At 40.2% G+C, this 19,978-nt stretch overlaps 1 protein-coding gene across 1 annotated transcript in view; it reads right to left on the bottom strand.

The window, feature by feature from the left end:
- Nucleotides 1–6,356: 6,356 nt before the first annotated feature.
- KIAA0319 (KIAA0319 ortholog) overlaps nt 6,357–19,978 on the bottom strand; it is a 43,110-nt gene continuing 29,488 nt past the window's right edge. Inside the window, exons 12-20 of the mRNA XM_026079849.1 lie at nt 19,345–19,493; nt 17,196–17,347; nt 15,909–16,047; nt 14,306–14,465; nt 12,850–12,992; nt 11,368–11,490; nt 9,828–9,918; nt 7,581–7,672; nt 6,357–6,689 (exon numbers count right to left, since the gene is read on the bottom strand). Coding sequence (XP_025935634.1) covers nt 6,511–6,689; nt 7,581–7,672; nt 9,828–9,918; nt 11,368–11,490; nt 12,850–12,992; nt 14,306–14,465; nt 15,909–16,047; nt 17,196–17,347; nt 19,345–19,493 — 1,228 coding nt within the window. The 3' untranslated portion in view covers nt 6,357–6,510. The remainder of the gene's footprint in view (nt 6,690–7,580; nt 7,673–9,827; nt 9,919–11,367; nt 11,491–12,849; nt 12,993–14,305; nt 14,466–15,908; nt 16,048–17,195; nt 17,348–19,344; nt 19,494–19,978) is intronic.

Below are 19,978 nucleotides of genomic sequence, written 5' to 3'. Positions count from 1 at the left end.
GAAGTCACTGTAGGTGATACTTGCCCACTGGTATGCTAAGATGGCAAACTTACCTTGAGCGAGTGAGGGAAGCTTTTGGTTGTGGTAACTGATCCTGGAGGGGCGAGGAAAGACACTCAGTGCTGCTAAGAAGTTATTTCAAGTTTGGCAACTATCTAAGCACTTCATTCTGTTTAGGATACCCAGCAGATTGCACTTCATTATCTCTTTTCACCAAGACTGCTCGGTCTAAGGAAAAGTTTAAGCAGGCTAGAGTTCTGCTGCGTATCAGTTTCCTAGACAGACTAGTTTTCTTAAGACACATTATATGCTTTTATGATTTTCACAGAATGCAAAGGGCAGTTTAAATGGTGTACATAGACTACGATAGTTCATACTTTTCTTAAAACTCATCAGGCATATGTTGCTGGGAGTTTGACAATCCTGCAAGTAAAAAGAGTTCTCCAGGATTTGACTTGGCACCAAAGCATCCATCTCACTACAGCTGGCACCACTGTATGTGTAACTGCTCATGAGGAAGAGCCCTTTGCCCTAGCCCTGCAGCTTATGGAAAGCTTGAAATAGCTTAAGGGAGAAGATGCAAGTTTGGTGTTCAGAAGCTGTGTGTTAAATTTTAGCACTTGTTTGAAGTGTTTTCCTTGTCAGAAGTCTCTACCTAGGGCTTTCCAAGGCATGGGAAGCTACTGTGAGCATTTACCAGATAGTTTATTTGCTTTACTTATGTAGCTACTTAGCACAGCTGCTTAAGTTGTTTAGGAATCACTGCTACTGCACCTTCTGTTGTAAAGGCTTGTATCAACCTACTTAAAAAAAGAGAGCCTGCTGCTATCACCAAAATGTACAATGCAAACATTTTAAGGTGAAAGCCATATGTCCAGATACACTTACATGGCTTTAACACTGTTTTTCCTTACATAAGACCACCTGTATCTCATAGTACCTTTTATTTTCATAATTTAGCATGAACTTCACACACACTCAGGCATGATTTTTTCTTTTCCCGTTCAGAAACTGAAGCAGCATAACCTGTCCTTAATTTACAGTGGTATTTTGGGTTATGTTAAATACCAGCTCCTTTGCTGCAAAACAGTCATCATACTTGCAAATACTCAGGTACTTGATGTGCTATAGAACAAACCACAAACTTATGAAACCACCACACTTGGCTTTCCAAGCATGACAGCTGGTGAATATTTGTGGACAGTCAATTAAATCAAGGAGGGAAAAGCCAGCACATGAAAACTCTTACTGTAAACTGCAGTAAGAATTTGTTTCTGCCCTCTTATCTGGTGTACTGAATTATGTTACTTCAGGATATAAAGAAAAAAAAAAGACTACTTAGGCTTTGTCAATAGGAAGGCAGGAGGGTCAGATATTACACGGCTTTTAGGTTGGAGTATGAACATAAGTTATGCTCTACAACTGTATTTATTATCCTGACCTGAGTGTTGAATCCAATTCAGAATAATACCACATATAAAAGAGTACCTGATAACCTTCTAGAAGGAAAGACAAAACTTTATTAGTAGGGTTACATAAATGTAATAGTTTCAGTTCAGAAATGGTTCTAGTTACAATACATTATCATTTGCAATAAATAACATTTTCTAGAAACAGATTCCTTTATAAATTCTGCAATAGCTCACCCATCCACCCACAGGGAGAAGTGCTTCCATACAGAGGCAAACTACATATGTGGCTCATCTGCACTTGATTCGTTGCTTGTGTAAAACAGAAAATGCTTTTTTCCTTTTTTTTGKTTTTTTTTTTCCTTTCTATTTCTAACCTTTAAGATTCACTTCCCTGCCATAGGGAGTTCAGGACCCAAAAGGCATGTTAAAGGGGTTCTCCTTTGCTGCAGAGCTATGGGACTAGTATTCTAGTTAGGGATCAATGATAAGCAGTACCTGATACTAAGAAACTCCAATCCACCATCCAGCCCACTTCCCTTCAAAATAAATTTTTACCTCCCTCAAACCTCACATAAACGGCTCAGAAGTTTAAAATAGTTGACATTTTATCACCATCACCCCCAAAGCTCAGGTAGCTACAGCCCATTATCAGTATATTGAGAGGCAAAACTAGTTCCGCTTTAGGCTATAAACCAGGCAATAGGAAATTTGCCTAAATGGTGCCCCAAGAACTCAGTTACTTCAAGAGTGTCAGAGCTGTCTAAGGAAAGTTAAAATTCAGCATAGAGAAAATGCACACAGTGTTAAGTCCCCTGCATGTGTGTGCACTTCTGTTTGCCCACAACAGATCAAGGAAGAAAAGGAAAAATTAGCATCATATAAGCAAACGCAGCTGATAGCACAAAACAGATACTTGAAGAGAAGCTGTATCTGATGCACCTAGCAGGAGGCTGCTAGTGCTCCTTTCACCTAACTGGAGGCAGTTGAAAATGTATTCTTATACATGACACAAGCATACTTTTTTACCCCCTCCCCAAATATGCAATCCCCTACAACTAGACCATTCACATTTTACTTGATTTTCTCAGCAATCTACTCAATACAAAAAGTTGAACCAGAGGACAGAGGTTTTGGATTTGGTTCTTAGGCTTGCCTAGGTAAAGTTCATATTCTACTGCTATAGCCTTTTGGTTAAGAAATTAAAAATGACAAGCTGATGACCTAGTCGCAGCAGGGCAATTTTGTACTGCGTATACAAGCAGTGTTGAGTACTGAACCTATTTAAAGCCTTGGGCAGGAATGACAAGAAAGCTTCTCCTAAATATACTCCTTGCTTAAACATGTAAACAAAGGCTGCCTTTTATATAGCTGGCCAATCCCTTCTTGTGCATCAGCATCTATAAATGTAAAACTAAGATGCAAGTGAAAATTCAGTGCTTACACCAAGAATATGAAGCACTGTAAGTATCAGCACACCATTCACCTTGTAAGCGAGACAGTATCTTACCAATGCCAAACTGAATTTAGTGTGCTTTTTCAACAGACTCTTTGAGCCATACATGACACGAACTGCATCTGGTCTCCTCTGCTTTTCAGAAAAGCAAATTCCCATCCCTATTTCACAAAGAAGCTGCCAGCATTCTTACTGTACACAAATGAAAACATAGTACGTAAGTAAAGACAAGGACTGAGAACCTGCTTCAAACCCATCATAACCCAAAACAGAAGTCCAGCAGCAATTCTTAATTCTGCCATTGCACTTGCATTGTAACAGTTAATATTCTTGCCCTTTCATTCTGGATATGACCTGACAGATGCTCCAAGAAAGCAACATTTCTAGAAATAGAAGTTACACTAATTCAAGATACAAGGCTTGCTATATTCAGTCCTAAATTACTGACAAAATCATGCTTGGCCAAGTGACACGAACATCCGATACCACAAATTCACAAAGCCAGAAACTATTTTCAACTTCTGTGCAAGTTTCATATTAATAGCAAGCCTGATATTATGCAAGAGCAACTATTTTAAGATTACCCCCTTCCTGTTTTCTTTTTCCTTCCAAGTAGATGGAAAAAGCAAACCAGCAGAATTAGAAGCAGCTCAAAAATTCAGGCAATATTCAGTATTCAAAACCTTCTAACCAAAATATTGCTAGCCATAAAAGTGTCAAAGTGTCATCTGAGAAAAAAACTCAGTAAGCAGTCAACCCCCACTTGCTAAGGCCTTATGCAATAACAAATTGGTCTAATGTTTCTTACTTGCTAGAGTGAGAAACGCATAGGCAAACTATGCAGATATTCTCATGGCACATGAACTTGTCACTGATTGGAAGATCTGAGCCCACAACGTGTGTGTGAGCAGAGATGACACCAGGAATTCTGCAGCATCGAGAACAGGTTTGAGAAAATTGAAGTTTTTTTCTTTACTAGACAATTGCATTCTTCAGTTTGAAAAATGATGTTTGTGGTTTAATTCAAAACCATCTCCTAAGCTTCAACACCAGGCTTTAAAAATGTAAAATAAAACCAACACCGCAAGTGACTGACTTCACAAATCGAAGGATGCTGCTGACTGCACCGATATGTACTAAGACAAGTTTATAGACGAAAGGCACACTGGATACAGTATTCAGCAGAAGCATTAATGGCAGTGTGACTGATAGAGAGCTGTAGTTGATCATATAATTTCTGGTTTTGACCGTGCACATTTCCAAGAGTGTAACTCCTGTTAAAACATTTTGAGAATTTATACAAAATAGATTAAGCCCAAAATTTTGATTTAAAAAGAAGAGAAAAAAAAATAGCCTATTTTGGGTGGGCTTTAACTTTCTTCAAGAATGCTTTCAAAGTGAACCTTGCATTATTGTGCTAATACATCTACGTAGATATTGAAAGTGATCAGAAGTTGACCTGTTACTTTTATTGGTTGAGCTGTAAAAAAAAACAATATACTCAAGGGGGAGAGGGAGATAAAGTAGATTTCTTTCAATAAATATCCTAAAAATATAGAGTTAAAACTTTTCTTCTAAGTAAAATAAATCATACCATCTATATTGCATCTTGCTAGAGGGCATGAGAAAACAAGGAGAACAATTGATTTAGCCCATGTTTAGCTCTTCACAGCCTCTGCCCACCACTATGATTCCTGTAGCCAAACTCAACTCTCCAGTGAAATGCAGCGCTGGGCACAGGATAAACACTCCTCAGTGGGGCATTAATACACTGATGGACAGTTGCTGGCTGCACTTGGGAATCAAAGGCGTGAAATCAGGGTGAACACAAACCACAAGCATGCCACGTTGCTGCAGCTTCTGACTACCGAATCCTTCCAACCTCRTTAGTTCTTCACACATTTGCCCAACTCCATTAATAAGAGAGAAGCACAAAAGCCACAATGTTCAGCCCAACCACTTTTGTGGCTGCTGTCTGTGAAAGGTAGGGAAAGCACCAAAATTCTCCATCAAACTATTCCCCATGATGGCAGTGGGATATGCCCTGCCCCTCAACCCTTCTGATCTCACCCCACAGTCTCTGCACGGACACTATACTGCTCTAACTTTCTCTATTAATGGGTTCTCCTCTTTTTTTTTTTTTTTTTTAAAAAAAAAACCTCTGAAATGCTCCCAAAGGACTTTTTTTTCCCCACCAAAACACACCATTCTTCCAGCTCAGCCCACCCCTGCCCAAGACCTGTAACATGTCAGGACGCCCAGAAAAGGCTGGCGTAGTGGCCAGAAAGCACCACAGAAGCAGATGCCCCTAGAGGCAGTGAGGCCTACATATAACCCAGGTCTTTGGTGTGGGATTTCAAGAACAGTACTGGGGACATGGCTTTAGAGCCTAACGACCCAGCCACAGGGAAATTATCCAGATCGTGAGCAAGAACAGCAACATCAGGACTCAAACACTCCTACCCTTCCTAAACACCTCAAGAGATCTCTTCTGGGCCAACACATCTAACTAGTGAATAACTACAGAGGGAACAAAGCAATCTAATGTTCAAGCTAGTATCTTCCTCACTGCCAGTTCCCATGGTGGGGGAGGCAGGTGTCAAACCTCCTGCTCCACACAGGGTACTTTGCCACAAGCATGTTATTTTGCAAAGGCCTGGCACATTCTACTTTAATTGAGCACTGGAGCTGACAGATTTAAACTCATCTCAGCTGAGCCTCAGTCTTACAAGGTCCTGAGCTCCTTGAAAGTGCTCTCTAAACAAAAGGTTATTTAGGATGCTCAAACCATTGCAGAAAGCACATGACACTGAGTCCTCCCTGCCTCTCTGCTGCAGGTTACTCGCTGGACATGGCAGGGTCCAGAGTGAGCAGAAGCACCTTCATCATTACAGAAGCAACCCAAGGCTGGACCTCCCTGCAGACATTGAACTTGCTCTGCAAGTGCAGGGAACACTGCATCCTACAGGACACAGATGTATCATGTTAGTTCACAGCTGATTAAATGCAACTGCTAAATTGAAAACTTCCTTTAAAAACAGAGACATTCCCATCTGATGAGCACTACCCTAGAACAGGAAGTCACAAGACATACTCAGAGATAAATATAATGCACTAAAAATGCTCCCTCTTTGTGCACCTGCCTTGAAAACAGAATGATGGCGTCTGTAGTCACATATTCCTCTCTATAGATGTAGGGGAAATTATATATATTGGCTTTAGCTGTTTCAGGTCAGCTTCATTATCACATAATCTGCTCCTTTGAGAAAGGGATAGGAGCACAGGACACAATTTACATGTATCTCAAAGTCATTGTTGTTAGTAGAGTAACAGCCCTGGCTAATCTTGTAGCAGCAACGCACTGTTTTAATACAGGAGAAAAGGCCTTCTGAAGTTTAAACAAACATTCAGTACTGAACATGCAAGAAATTAAACGTGCTTTTCCTTGTCCCTATAGTGGTGACAACAGGAGTTAGTTGTCCATCTAATCCTCTCTTTCCCTCCCTCCACTGTGCTACAAATTTACCCTTTCATCTGCAATTAGTTGATATTTTAGGAAGCTTTTGATTTTGGAAAAACAAGGAGGTGGAACAACTTTTTTGGGTGTGTTGGACCAACGTCTCCTGTGCTTTTACCCTCATTCAGTTATCTGTCTTTGGAGCTGTAGCTGAAGGAAACTCCATTTCTGATGGATCCATTCATGAGGGTTTTGGGATTCTCTCTTTCAATCTTTTCTCTGCTGAAGATAGTGTCCTGATCACTGTCAAACTCTGATTCAGAGACCATCAGACTGGAATTGTGTTCTGTACTTCTGTGTTTTATACCTGACAATAAACAAGCAAAACAAGGTTGTTAGAAAGATTTAATTTTATTTACAATTTAAATATCTACTCCTCTCTGTGGCATGCAAAACGTGAAAATATCCTCAGCTGTCCAGCAYAGCAGCCTGCATCACTACCACCACCCATATCAAAGACTGGCCTTGTAGGTACCAATACTGTTAGCTGGATACTCTTCTAACCTCACTGCAGGCCCATCAGTTTACRGCTCTGAAATGTGAACGTGTGTATTTAAATCAAGGACAATTAGAGGATCTTAGCACATAGCTAGCCCCCTTCTAATAGCCTGAATCTAGAAATTAATCTGTCCACTCAGCTATCTGATTGAAGTGACTGACAGCAAAAGGTCATGGTTTCTATAGAAGTGTTACTTCTTTCTTTTTAAGACAGCAGTTACTCGGGATGATTTTCTTCCACTGGATTCCAATATTTCCCCTGCTAAACTAGTTGAAACTAAGGTAAATCAACAAATATATAGAGGGTAGTGGCCCAGTCCGCTGATGTTTAAGTGAGCACTTATGGACCAGTGGGAATTGATGTGCACCAATTAAAACAACAGTTCTAAATTTAAGGAAAGGGAGAAGAATCAGGGAGGAGGTGTTTACATGGAGAAAGTCTGTGGGACAATTACGTGTTTTAAAATTAACAAAAAAGCAGTGGCTGAGCCCAGGACCTAAAGCAAGAAAAGTAGATCACCCCCAATCATTTCACCAAGCTATGCTTGCCTCTATCTTCTCCATCCTTGTAGTCCCGCTTCTGGGCTCCTCTACACCACAGGCATCAATTCAAATACACTGYCTGTAAACTTAGTGGATGAGCTCCTGCTTGAAAAATTCACTACCTAAAGTAATCCCAATTGAAACAGATAGCTCTCACCATACTTGGGTCGTAGCTCCATTCTCTCCTGCTCATCTATGTTATCTAGAATGGTGTATTTGGTTTTCTTTCTTATCTTTGTCCTCTTTCTGCTAAAAAGAAAGTTATGACAAGGATATTTAGTTCTCATATACACATATAATGTGTATTCCCTCTCTTTCTTCATACACATAGCTACGTACCCCATGTACAAAGACAAAACCTCATTTTGCTTCCTCACCTCCACTCCAAAAGAGTTGTTCCACTTTATCCTTGTTTAAAGTAGTAGCACAATCTGGATCAGAGGATATCTTCCCCCCTCCCCCCCAATATGCAAAGGTGAAGAAAGCAAGCACCATTGGCTTGCTTTCCTAGGCCACAGGACCTCAGTTTGTTCAGTTTCAACACACTAATTAGACACAAGCCAGACATTCATTTGGTTCCAGATAAAATTTCTGCAAGAACTGGTTAGACTCAGATTTTTTTTTTTTTTAAATAAAGAGATTTTAATGGAACCTGACTGGTTATGTTTACAGGGAAGACCAGTCAAAAATGAAGATTAGTCCCTCATACATATGGGGAGGCAAAGCCCTACTGGTCTGTAAGCAAAAAGCCCATCTATTCTTTCCTCATTTAAATACTTCCTCAGCCTTCACTTCTATAATGCTACAAACACCATCATCTCCATGGTCCAGTTTCAGCTGTCTGCAGGAATTACTCGACTGTTCATTTGTAGAGAAAGGAGAAGATCTGGAGCTAGGAGAAGAGACAGAACTGTTGTATTGAATGGAGGGACAGAACAAAGGATTGCAGGGCAGAAAGAAGGACCGTTAACACATGCAACCAAGGGGGCACCTCCCAGAACATGCTGTTACTCCTCAGGCATTTTCCTGGCTCTCCTTTCCAAAGCTCCCCCTCCTTTTTTTTCTTTTCTTTTTTTTTTTTTTTTTTTCTTCTTTTTTTTTAAAATTTGCTCTTCTCCAGTTCTCCAAGGCAGGGACTGATTCTCTAGCAATGTCTAGAGAAGCACTTCCAGATCCCACAGTTCAGACACAGCTTTTATGTTTGAGAAGCACCTACCACTCAGCTGACACTACAGCAACAGCCAGCCACCTGGCTTCCCTTCTACACTCTTTTGAAAAATAGATTTCATTTGGCAAGTCAATGAGGCATTCAAAACCCCCAAACGCCAGCCAAATCTTGGACTGCCACTTTTTTTTTTTTGGTAACTTCCACAGGGCAAAGGGCATCTTACCATTCTTCCCTGTGGAGCATTTTCCTCTCTTTTTTTTTCCTCCCCCCCTTTTTTTTTTTTCTCTTCTTCTTCCCCCCCATGTATCCAGATCCACTGGCCCTTCACACTTTGGCAAAGCCACAGAAGCAGCTGAACCCTACAAACAGTTCCTTTCTCATCAAATCCCACCCCACACTGATGTGGAATACTTTTCCTTTTAAACATTTCTACCAACACCACTGTTCCTTTACTCATAAAAAGGAAAGTACCAGCTCCTGTGCATTTCATACACTATCTTTTACACGCTGTAAAGACACCCTACACAAAGTTAAAAATCCAGGAAGATTTTGATAGCATTTAATTTATGCTGACATCTGAACATACTGCCTCTTTGCTGGGCTTTTTGAGCAGCAGCAAAACACTTGCTCTAGTGACAGAGCTTGCACAGGCTTGTCATTTGAAAGAGGACTGCAAGGAAAGATAACAAGATGGGGGGCAAGGAGGGCAGGGAACAAGACAGACAGTGGCAGGTAAAACTGTCTGGAAGTAAGAAGTTTGTGAGACAGAGATTGTTGGTGTGCTCCTTGCCTGCCAGCCGGATGCAGCTCACGTGTCCACCTTTACTGTCCAAGAAAAGCAACAGGTCAGGGCCAGCTCCCTTCCCATGGCCTAGAAATCTCCTACTTCAGTGACCTTCAGGGCAAACCTCTTTTCTCTTAGCATGGGGGACCTGGAGGACTCAATGGGAGATCATGAAGATCTGCAGGATACACTCAGCATTTTGAAATAAATTATCTAGTAAGATGAAGGATACTTCAGCAGTGGCTTTTACTTTTGAAATGCAAAAGAGCATACAGAGCCACAGACAGATATCACTTTTTTCAACAAAAGTTTATCTATACAAAAATATCTACATAAGGTTCCTCAAGTGTCTGAAAAGAGTCAAGTGTTTCAGTACTAAGGACCGGACTAAAATGTGAAGCTGTGTGCAGTTCTTGCATATACCTCATCAAAAAGAAATGCAAATCATGTACCTTTTGTAGCAGCAGATGCAGAACCAGGCAAGCCCTATTGTGACCACAAACAAAATAAAAGCGGACACAGTCACATAGAGTATGCTCCATTCTGAAAAAGAAACGCAGTGCTTTGTAAAGCAACATCAATACAAACATTTCTAATGCAGCCGCATTAGAATAACTGATCTGGGGGAAGAGGGAGTGTCAACAGGAACTTGGGAGAACTTAGCACCTTCATATTCTCACAAGAATCTCTGAGTATTTTTAAGCTTCCAGATCAGATACACACAAGTGGTAAAGAAACTTTTCTCCCATCCCTATGCCTTTTGCTACCCCAAGAGAGTTGAAGTCTGCATGGGATCTGAAAGTCAAGAGGGCCCAGCGAATGATGACTGAAGTAAACATAAGCATATCCTCTGTCTGGCATTTTAAGGGCGCTCTGCAAGAGCAGCTGATTAGTGACAGATTGTTTTATTTGCATGCTTTCATTTGTACATCAAGAAAAACAGGAGATTGATTCAGTGAGATGCAATAATGTGAAACTCCCACTTCAATATACTCAGTTCTGGGGTGCTGTTATTATTTACAATATGTGCAATGCATGTGTGTACAACCCTATGTACAACAGAGCAGGGCTGCAGGAGGCCCCAGCCTCAGGYTTAGACTCCACTGTCCCATTTTGTTTGGTTGATGATCTTTGCTCAATAACATACAGACATAAGGCCCACTGTCACTTAATGGCTTGTGGCAATTGGCACCCCACTTCTTATCAGTTTCTACAGAATTACTTGAAGACTACTGTATTGCTTGGCAAAGTGTCTCCAAGTCTGCCTGGTACTAAAAGTTCAGCTTGATTTTGGCTTAAGTAGAAGATCAACTTAGTTAAGCTAAAGCTATTAAATATTTGAAATAGAGTGTCCATACAATGCCAAGTTGGCTTAACTGGTTTGATAGGTGTGCTAAACAGCAGAATGTAGACATGATTAAGCTGGGGAAGCTAAACTGCATTTCCCAGGTGTGACAGGCACCCTGAAAGAAATGGTGGAAATGATTAAGCTAAGAAGCTGAGGTTTTAAAGTTGACTGTATTGGTTAGCTCAGACCATGGGTGTTTTGTTTCTTTAGGTCAGACCATTCTCCTAGCACTGACATATCAAACACCCACTTGGAGAATACAAGGTGTCACTTATTCTTCAGCTCTGGAAAAATCAGATGAACACTACCCAAAAACTTTGCAATGCACACACTGTCAAACTCCTTCCATCTGGCCCCAAGCTGTCTCATGATCTCTTCCATGGTAGTCAACATTTTTAATCCCCCCTCCCCCCAAACAATGATAGAATTTTTAAAAAATAAAACTTTTAAAATATTTAAAATAAGGGATATTTTAAAGACTTTATCATTTCAAGATGTTATTCAACTTTTCTATAGAAAAATGTAGCTAATCTTCTCTCTGCATCCACCTCATAAGTATCCCCATTCTAATAGGAAATAATTGACAGACTCACAAAAAGATGAAAGGCTCTCGGAATACATCCCACAACAGCCTCCAAACTCACCACAATTGCTCTCTCCATCATTTAGGTAACGGTGAATCACATTTTCCATCCACAGCTGGTAGCAAATGCAACGCTTTGTTATGGGGTCACAGTGTCCATGCCCAGAGCATTTTAAAAGACAGGCTAAGAACAAAACAAACATCGGTCAGTTGTATAAATGGACAACTTGCCATGCATCCTCCTATGGTGGGACCAGATTGGTGACAGAGCATCTAATTTAACACCTTCCAATCTTTTCAATCCCCCTTTCCTTTGGCGTTAGGTTTTAAAGTGATCTACAGTTCAACACACTGCTGGCTGTGAACAGAAAGATGAAAATATCTTATACAACATACAACAATACCAAACTTGTATGCAAATTAAGAACAGCTTATTTCAGCCGCAAATAAAGATGAATGGAAGCTGCGGAGTTCAGGCCTGCTCATTTCTTTATGACGTATTTGTAAAAACTTCTAAAGTACCTGAGAACTGAGAATTATGAATGTTCTCAGGTTCTATCATGAAAAGCATCACACCAATAATTAAAATTGTTGTATTAAATACTTCAAAACTGAATTACAGCATGTAAGGCCAGAGCATTTACATTCTCTAAACAATGACAACAGTAGCTGTTGCTAGATCGATGTGGCCTTTTAGAATAAAATAAAAGTGTATTCCTCTTAAAACTTAGGGTAGTAGATTTACTATATTGAGAAAAATAGTAAGGCAGATTTTGGTAATCCAAGCACATTTACAATAAAGCAGTCATCTTCAACAGAATTTGCTACAGAAGGTTGATGACTATTTTATTCACTCTGTTTGCATTTGAATCATCATCTCCTGATTTTAAATGATGATAAAGTCCTATCTAATATCCGAGTATCCTAGAGTGTTCATATTATTAGTGCAGTTTAATATAAGGCTAGTCTTAGAAGTTCAAACATCCTTGTTAAAAACAACAACAAAAAAATTCTCATTATAAAGAAACTCTAGGGGCCTTTTTACACTGGAAATAACCTCATTAGAGGCCTGGGTTATAACACAGTGGTAACATGACTATTTTGATTGCACAGATAAAAACAAATCACATTACAAGCCTATTATCRGACACTAAAGCCTTGAAGGAACCAGGGGCACGAAACCATTTCTATATTTTTGCTATAATAAGTTTTGTGCATCTTCCAACATAAGACCATGCATGATTAGGGTATCTTTCTCCTCATTCTCCAGGACTGAAAGCKTCCTCCTGATGCAGAACAGATAAGCCATCATCTGTAAGAGCAGGCAAAAGCACATCTTTTAAAAGAACACAAGCAATGGCATTAGTTCATCAAAAATGAATGGGCATTTTAAGCATTGTCCTCAGTGCCATCTTTCAGAAAGATGAATCCAAGCCCAGACACCAGATGGCAGACAGAAGGCYCCCTTACGCTTTTTCTGGGTTGCTGTGTTAACCAAATGCTTGCAAAGTTCAAAGAGGAGGAAGCACTATCCAGAACATACCAGCAGTGTCAACCCGTAGAACTTTAAAAAGCAGAAAGTCAGCCTTCTCTTTCAAAAGCTGCACATGCAGAGTCCGGGAGACATCAGACGCCTTGATCACCTTGGAAGGATGCCCATTCTGCACATAGAAAACAACTGCCGTGCTGCAGAGGGAATGGCAAAGGTCAGGACCACTGTCAAGGCTCGGTTTCACCAGGCATTCAGTTTACAGCCTTTGCTTTGTTTGTTTCTGGAAAGCAAATGTCACTATAGCTACAGATAGGGAACCTTATCCCTGAATCAGTCAAATCTATCCGAATGCCACAGCTACTGTACCTCATCCTGAGCCAGGAGCATCAGCAGCTCTCTGACTCCTCAGTTTCACGGAAAGAAGGTGAAGAGAACAGGAAGCATAATTCCCTCCATGATCTTCCTGACTCTTACTTTGATAAGATAAGCACACATGCAACACTTGCTTTCCCCACAAACATCCAGAATCTGGCACAAAGCACTCTGAAGCAGTAGGAGTAAGCTTAGAAAACTGAGTTCAAGAGGAGGAAAAGCTCAGAAGCAAGAGAGCCAGAGAGAACTTCATGTGGGAGGTTTGTTTTTTTTTTTTATGTTGGGTGGTGTTGCTCTCATCCTGTGTTAGATGCTTGAGGAAACATCGTTTAGCTGAAAAGCAGTAATTGAAAGCTGTGATTAAAAATATCACAGTTATGAACACTGGACTTTCTAAATTACTTATTTTTGAATTTCAGGAGGTGCCTGGAGAGCTGAATAGACAACAAAATGGTTTTTAAATTACCAATCAGTTAACAAGAAGTAATTTAAAGATAACTCATGTCAACAGGTTCCATCAATCATGCCGAGAAGTCTCTCTGGCTGTGTACAGCCTTCTACTGCAAGTCTGTCACTTAGGCATATCCGCTTCTCTACAAAAAAGCATTCTTGTCATCAGCCACCTAATGGATTCAATCCCCAGTGCTAACTGGGGGGAAAAAAACCCAAACATATAATGTACTTAGAATATTGAAACCTTAGGGAGGAAGAAGAGCAAAACGGGAATAGGACAAKTTTGATCAGATACAGCTGGAACCTTATTTTGAAATATAATACTTGTTTCACTATGAGAAAGGCTATCTGTCTTGCTCCAGCTAGCCTTTGGGAAGAACAGCAGTATATGGAACAAAGACACTGAAATAAATACATGCATTTTCTTTGGGGGGGGGGGAGAGTATATACAAAGTGGATTTTTTCTTTTTAAATAAAAAACTTCAGTTCCATGTCCCAGAGCTCCAGAGAGCTTACTGCAGTTTTCTGCCACTGCAGAAGAAATTCACCTCTTATAACATATACTTTAGAGAGCTATAACAATTTTTGTAATCTTTTCCACATGATTTTGCAACTAATTATGAGCTATGGAAAAGCAAAGGAGAATCGCAAATCTTCCTGGCACAGCAGGGTATCTTTGTACCTTATATCTGAGTAGGCTTGTATCTTCTGAACTTTGATATCTGAATCCAAAACATTCAGCAGCACAGCCAGCTGTCTCACCAGGGTGTCCTTCTGCTGTTCACTCAGCTGTCCCACTCCAACCTGCAGAATCAGCTCCACCAGACCATTTTTTTTGGGATCTGACAGAAGAAGAACATGCTATGCTTTCAGAGCCTGGCAAATTGTTCAGTACTGACTGAAGACAATATGCAGTACTCAAAGCATTTACTAAAATTATGTTTTCCTGCACAGGACCCATAACTCTCATAATCAAATCCTTCTGTGCTGTTACAAAAAGAAGTGCTCGGCCTATATTCTCACATTCCCTCTGAAACAAGCTTAGTGGGTCCTAAAAACTGGTTTGCTCTCTTAACACCTGGAAAAAAAGCATTTCACTGTGTGCTTCAGGCCATTATCAGATGTTTACACATAATAGCAACATCAGTTCCCTTAAATGCTGCCATCTTAAGGTCAGAACACTAGGTGAGTCCAGTTCTTAACTCCTCTGTAAGTGATCTGCCACTGGCTACCAACCAGGGGAAGGGATGCAAAGGTGGACCCACATGGTAGTATGCAACTGTATGAATGAGTTCAAATGAGGATGGACAGTTTGAGAAATATCAAATATGTTTAGCACCAAAAATGAAGGATTCTCTTAAATAATAATACTTGCACTTCTAGAGTAGTTTGCAAACAAAACAAGCTTCGCAGATATCCAGTGAGAGCCTGACCCAATTACCCTGACTACATTCAAAAAGAAAGTGAGGAGCAGAAATAAAACCATTATCCAGGAATCAGACAAACAAGAAATCTATTACAGAGCCATGATTTCCGAGCCATATTTCCTGAAACCTCAACTTGTGCTTCTATTACACAGCCATTTATCCCACACTTAAAAACAGTATATATGAGCAATAACAAACAATGAAAAGCCAAATTTAAAAACCTAGAAAGTCATTTGGGTTTGGTTTTGTCCTTCAGAATGAAAGGAAGAAACAGACTTGAAACACTTTACACAATCAAACATCAATCAAATCAACACCAAACTTATGCTCAACTAGAGCATCACAAGCAGAAAGCATAACTGAAGGAAAAAAAAAAGTCACCCTCATTATATCATTAGATGGCAAAAAGACCAAAAGAAATCCTAGTCAAGTACACAGTGGATCAGTACAAGCTGGGGAGAATTAATCAGGTCTCTGTTGAAGCCTTTTCAATGTTAGCTCCCGCCTCTTTCCATAGGCCAACCTGATTAGCAGCCAGAAAAAAGAAACAGTCAGCAACAAGGAATGAAGAAAACAACTAATGAAAATATTAACTAGGAAGCATGATTTTCATATATCTATACACTTCCAGCAATGCAACAGTTGTAATTGGTGGGAGAGAAGAATCTCAGCACAGCTGGTTCTACACGCTCAGGCCTATCAAAAACAACGATATGAAGGTAGAAGGAGAAAGACCCATTTGGTTGTTTTCTGTTTTAACCTGACAGAATCTTGTCAACATTAAAATAAATAAGTAAATTAAAAGGAGAACGAAGATGAGGTATTCGCAACTTGTAGATGACCTTTTAATTGTCATACCAGGCCACACTTCAACAGTAGCGGTGTCAATATCTGAGTCTCCTTTGGCATCCGTCACTTTCAAGTGAAAAGTATAGATTCCTTCCACCAGATTGGTGAGCTGCAGTACTGCTTCATGGTCTGAACCACATATCACATCCTGCAAAAACAAGACACCACAATGGTTACACCCTCAGATGAAATTGCAGGTGTGACTATCAGGTCAGGTATCTGACATGACTTTTTGCTTTGGCTTTTGGGACCAATATGAAGAATGGCATTCCTGAATAAATCCCTACCCACAGTTTTCAACAGAGCAATGCAAATTTAGAAATGGGAGTTAATGAGGATGTCTGCACAGTGTAGACGCCTTCCATAAAAAAAGCTTCAGACAAAACAGCTGACATATACAAGTACTCATCTGCTTGAAAAATCTGAGACATAGTTAGGTTTTTATTTCTCTGTTTTACTCCAGTATCCTCGGTTCTGCTTTCTTACATCCTAAATTATTTATGTTCCTTGGAGTTTATTTCCAACTATCATCTCTGCCAGCTATCGTTAAGCTCTTTAGTCCTTTTCATATTCTCACATAAGTTGTTTCTAGAAGCCCTGTTATCGTTTTGCTATTTCTCCTTTCTCAGTTCTTGCCAACTTGCTGCCATGTTTCTGACTGTGAAGATCAGTCAGCAACACTGACTGGATGGGCACTGCTATCACAGTGTTAGTAACTGACATAAACTGAAGTTTACACTGGAGTAATTCAGCGGTCTGCTCACACCCAGAGAGCAGACTCACCACTGCCCTAATAGCCCAGACTATTCCCTGGTCTGTGAGGCAAAATATCTATTTATCCAGCACCAAACACCATTTTTATCATCATAACACACTGCAAGTTCTGCCTCATCTGGTACCAGACATTATTCCTCAGTCTTTACAAGCACTTCTTGCTTTGTCAGGACCTTCCTCCTTTGGGGTATCTAGATTTCAGATGATATTCTCTCAAATGTATTGGCTTGTACTATTGCCAATTACTTATTAAAGGCTACATCTTGAATTCTTCTACTTCAAGTCTTTCCCAGCTAAGACCAGACTGCTGCAGTCCTCCTGACTAAACATATTCTGTAGCTGTACTTAAAGCACCACAAGCCCCTTGAACCAAAACATTAGAGAAACCTGGGGAGACAAACCAGAACCAAACACCAACCCTCATAGCTTCTCATGAGTCATACCTGCTGGCCCTACTGCAGTGAAGCTACATGCATGAGAAGAGCTAAATTTGACTCCAGTTAAAGCCTTCAAGAAACTTACCCCAGCCGCTGGGCTCTGACCATCCCGAATCCACAAATATGACACAATCCCCTGGTCATCAGCAGACCTTGAGCCATCCAAGGTAACAGAGTTATTGGGAAGCACCAGAACATGCTTCCCACCAGCATGTGCCCGGGGTGGACTGTTGTTTTCTAGCCATAAAAACAGTGGAGGAGAAGGGTTTGCTTTCAAAACATGCGAGATGTGACATGCCATTGCTGATACACCCACATAGTTTGTCCACGTTACAAATCTAACTGCAGTTCTCTACCTGACAATTACAGACCATAACACAAGAACCTCATGTCAAAGGTACAGGGAAAGGATGTGTGGGTATAGCAAATTTGGCTACAGGCTGACAAAAGCAGAACTGCACCATGAGAAGAATATCAGCAAGAGGTACCATTCAGAAAGATCTTGCACAAAAAGCATTGTGGGGTGCTCTATTTACAGTCTCACAGTAATTTATGGATCAGATTTTCTCAGTTAAGCTAAAAGACTTTCTGCCTGCCTTACAAACACTGCCTGGAATGAGACTATGACACTGGGCTCTTCTCTCCTTGAGAATCATCACTCACTACCTAATAGAAGCTTGTGTAAGGTCTTAAATTTTCATAATGCCTGTATTTAAGTCAAGTGTATTAAGGAAACCAAGAGTAAATACAGTCCCCAAATGCTTTTGCTCACCGCTAGCAGTGAAATTATAGCATGCATTAGAAGTACGGGCCAACAAATGCCAAAGAAACATGAAAAAAATATTTTTCAAGAAACCTCTGTGCCAAGATCTGACATCATCACTGACTTTTGTTTAGAAAGTAAGTGGAAAGACAGAGCTCCAGGAAGCTGTGATGCTGAATGAAATACCTCACTGGTCTGGGTGTTAGGTAGGACATAAATCATTCTATAAATAATTCCATTTTGGGCAGGTCTCCAATGTGCTCTATTGGCTGCAACTCTTGTGCTCCAGAAGAGAACAGACTTCTTGAAGAGACAAGTGATCCCCTTGTTTCTTCCCAGTAAACCAGCTGATTAAACTTGGCTATTGGAGCAATGAGTGTTTTTATTGAGCCTGTGACTGTAATCAGTATATATGCACTGTGGCTACACTCCACAGCACAAATGAAGCCATGAGAGACACTTGGGCAGAGTTGTTGCCAGGTGTTTCTGACCAGACAGGTAACAAACTGAATAGTTCAATCAATGATGCACATGGGAAAAATGAAGTCCAGCTCCCTCACCGAGATGCATTCGCTTCACAGTTTCTGCAGTTTCATTCTGCAGAAACAAAGCTGCATTTTTTCAAGAAAGTCAGCAGCTAGGATTGTAGGGCAGCTCTAGCATCATCTCATAAATGGTACAGGTATCATATTTAGAGAGCCAGAGTGCATTGCTTCCCTCAAAAAACAAGATATAATACAAAAGGCCAAACAAGATGTGAAATGGATTAGGCCATCCTCTTCCAAAAAAAAAAAAAAAAAAAAAAAAAAAGGCACAGGCCCATGGAGATTGCTAAAATCATTCCCCAAGGAACAAAATGGGGCACAGGATGGTTGGATTATCACCACCTGCAAACTTCAGAGTGCAATGTAGGTCAAAAGCTATGAAATCTCTATCAGAAGTCACTCCTGACAGTACCTCTTGCACAATCAGCATTGTCACTCTACAGCATCTTCTACAGCATGCACGCAAAACAAAACTGTTTCTCTGTATCAAACTCAAGTAACATTAAGACCTGTACTTATTTTACGTTTCTAAGTGAAACTGGTATACTGTGAGCCCTCATTTCTTGGATATTACAGTAAAATTGCTTTATTGCTCAAAGCTTCATTTTGAGAATAAAATAAAATGAAAACATATCTTAAAGAAGGAAACATACCACAGTCAAAACAATACTTTGGAGCATTTTATTACAGCTAATACTGGATATATTTGAAAAAACTTGAAAAAACACTACAGTAAGTGAAGTAATCCTATCACTGCCACTCATAATACTTCTTTATTACAAAGCAGCAGTAACTTCTTGAATATCCTTGAAACATGACAACAAATATTTTTTCCATTTCTGTTCTAGTTTTCTTTGCATTTTGTCAGTAACTGAGTTAACTGGCAAGTTGCCTAACACATGCTAAGTAGCAGCAATTAGACTTACCTTCCTTCACAGTAATAGAGAGCACAGATGCACTGCTTAATCCCTGTTGATCTTTTACTGTCAGCCTGAAGCGATAGGTACCAACCTGAAGACCAGTCACGGTTGCTATTGCTTTGTCACCATTTTCCATCYGTACAGAGCTGGGGCCACTGAAACAAAACATGTCAGGAAAAATAATCATGGACAGCCAGCCAAATTCTTCCCTCAGCAGCATCACTCATACCATTTGCTTTTATGGATATCATGGTTCTACCACTGCTATAAGCACTGATAGTAAAAGAATTATTGAAGACACGAGTTTAGTCCAGAGAATTCAGAATTCCATCTTTTTCAAGGGTAATTAAGACATTCAAAACCTCCCAGCATCACATATCCAGTTATGAAAAGAGCAGAAAATGCCCCCGCAAGGAGTTCCACGTCCTTGCTGTACTATTTCTCTGGAACATACAAACACTATTGCTCCAAGAGCCGCTTACGGCATATACAGGGTGCCAGCAAACCTCTTCCTGTACCACTGATATGATAGCTGCATGGGCTAATATCCTGTTTTTTCATTAAGGATCAGTTAGTCTGGCATGTAAACATACAATTACAAGCTTTTGTAAAGCATTTTCAGTCATCATTCAGGGGAACT

This window comes from Apteryx rowi, unplaced genomic scaffold (assembly GCF_003343035.1).
Source record: "Apteryx rowi isolate R43461 unplaced genomic scaffold, aptRow1 scaffold_50, whole genome shotgun sequence".
Taxonomy (NCBI): Eukaryota; Metazoa; Chordata; class Aves; order Apterygiformes; family Apterygidae; genus Apteryx; species Apteryx rowi.
This window is presented reverse-complemented; position numbering and strand designations above follow the sequence as displayed.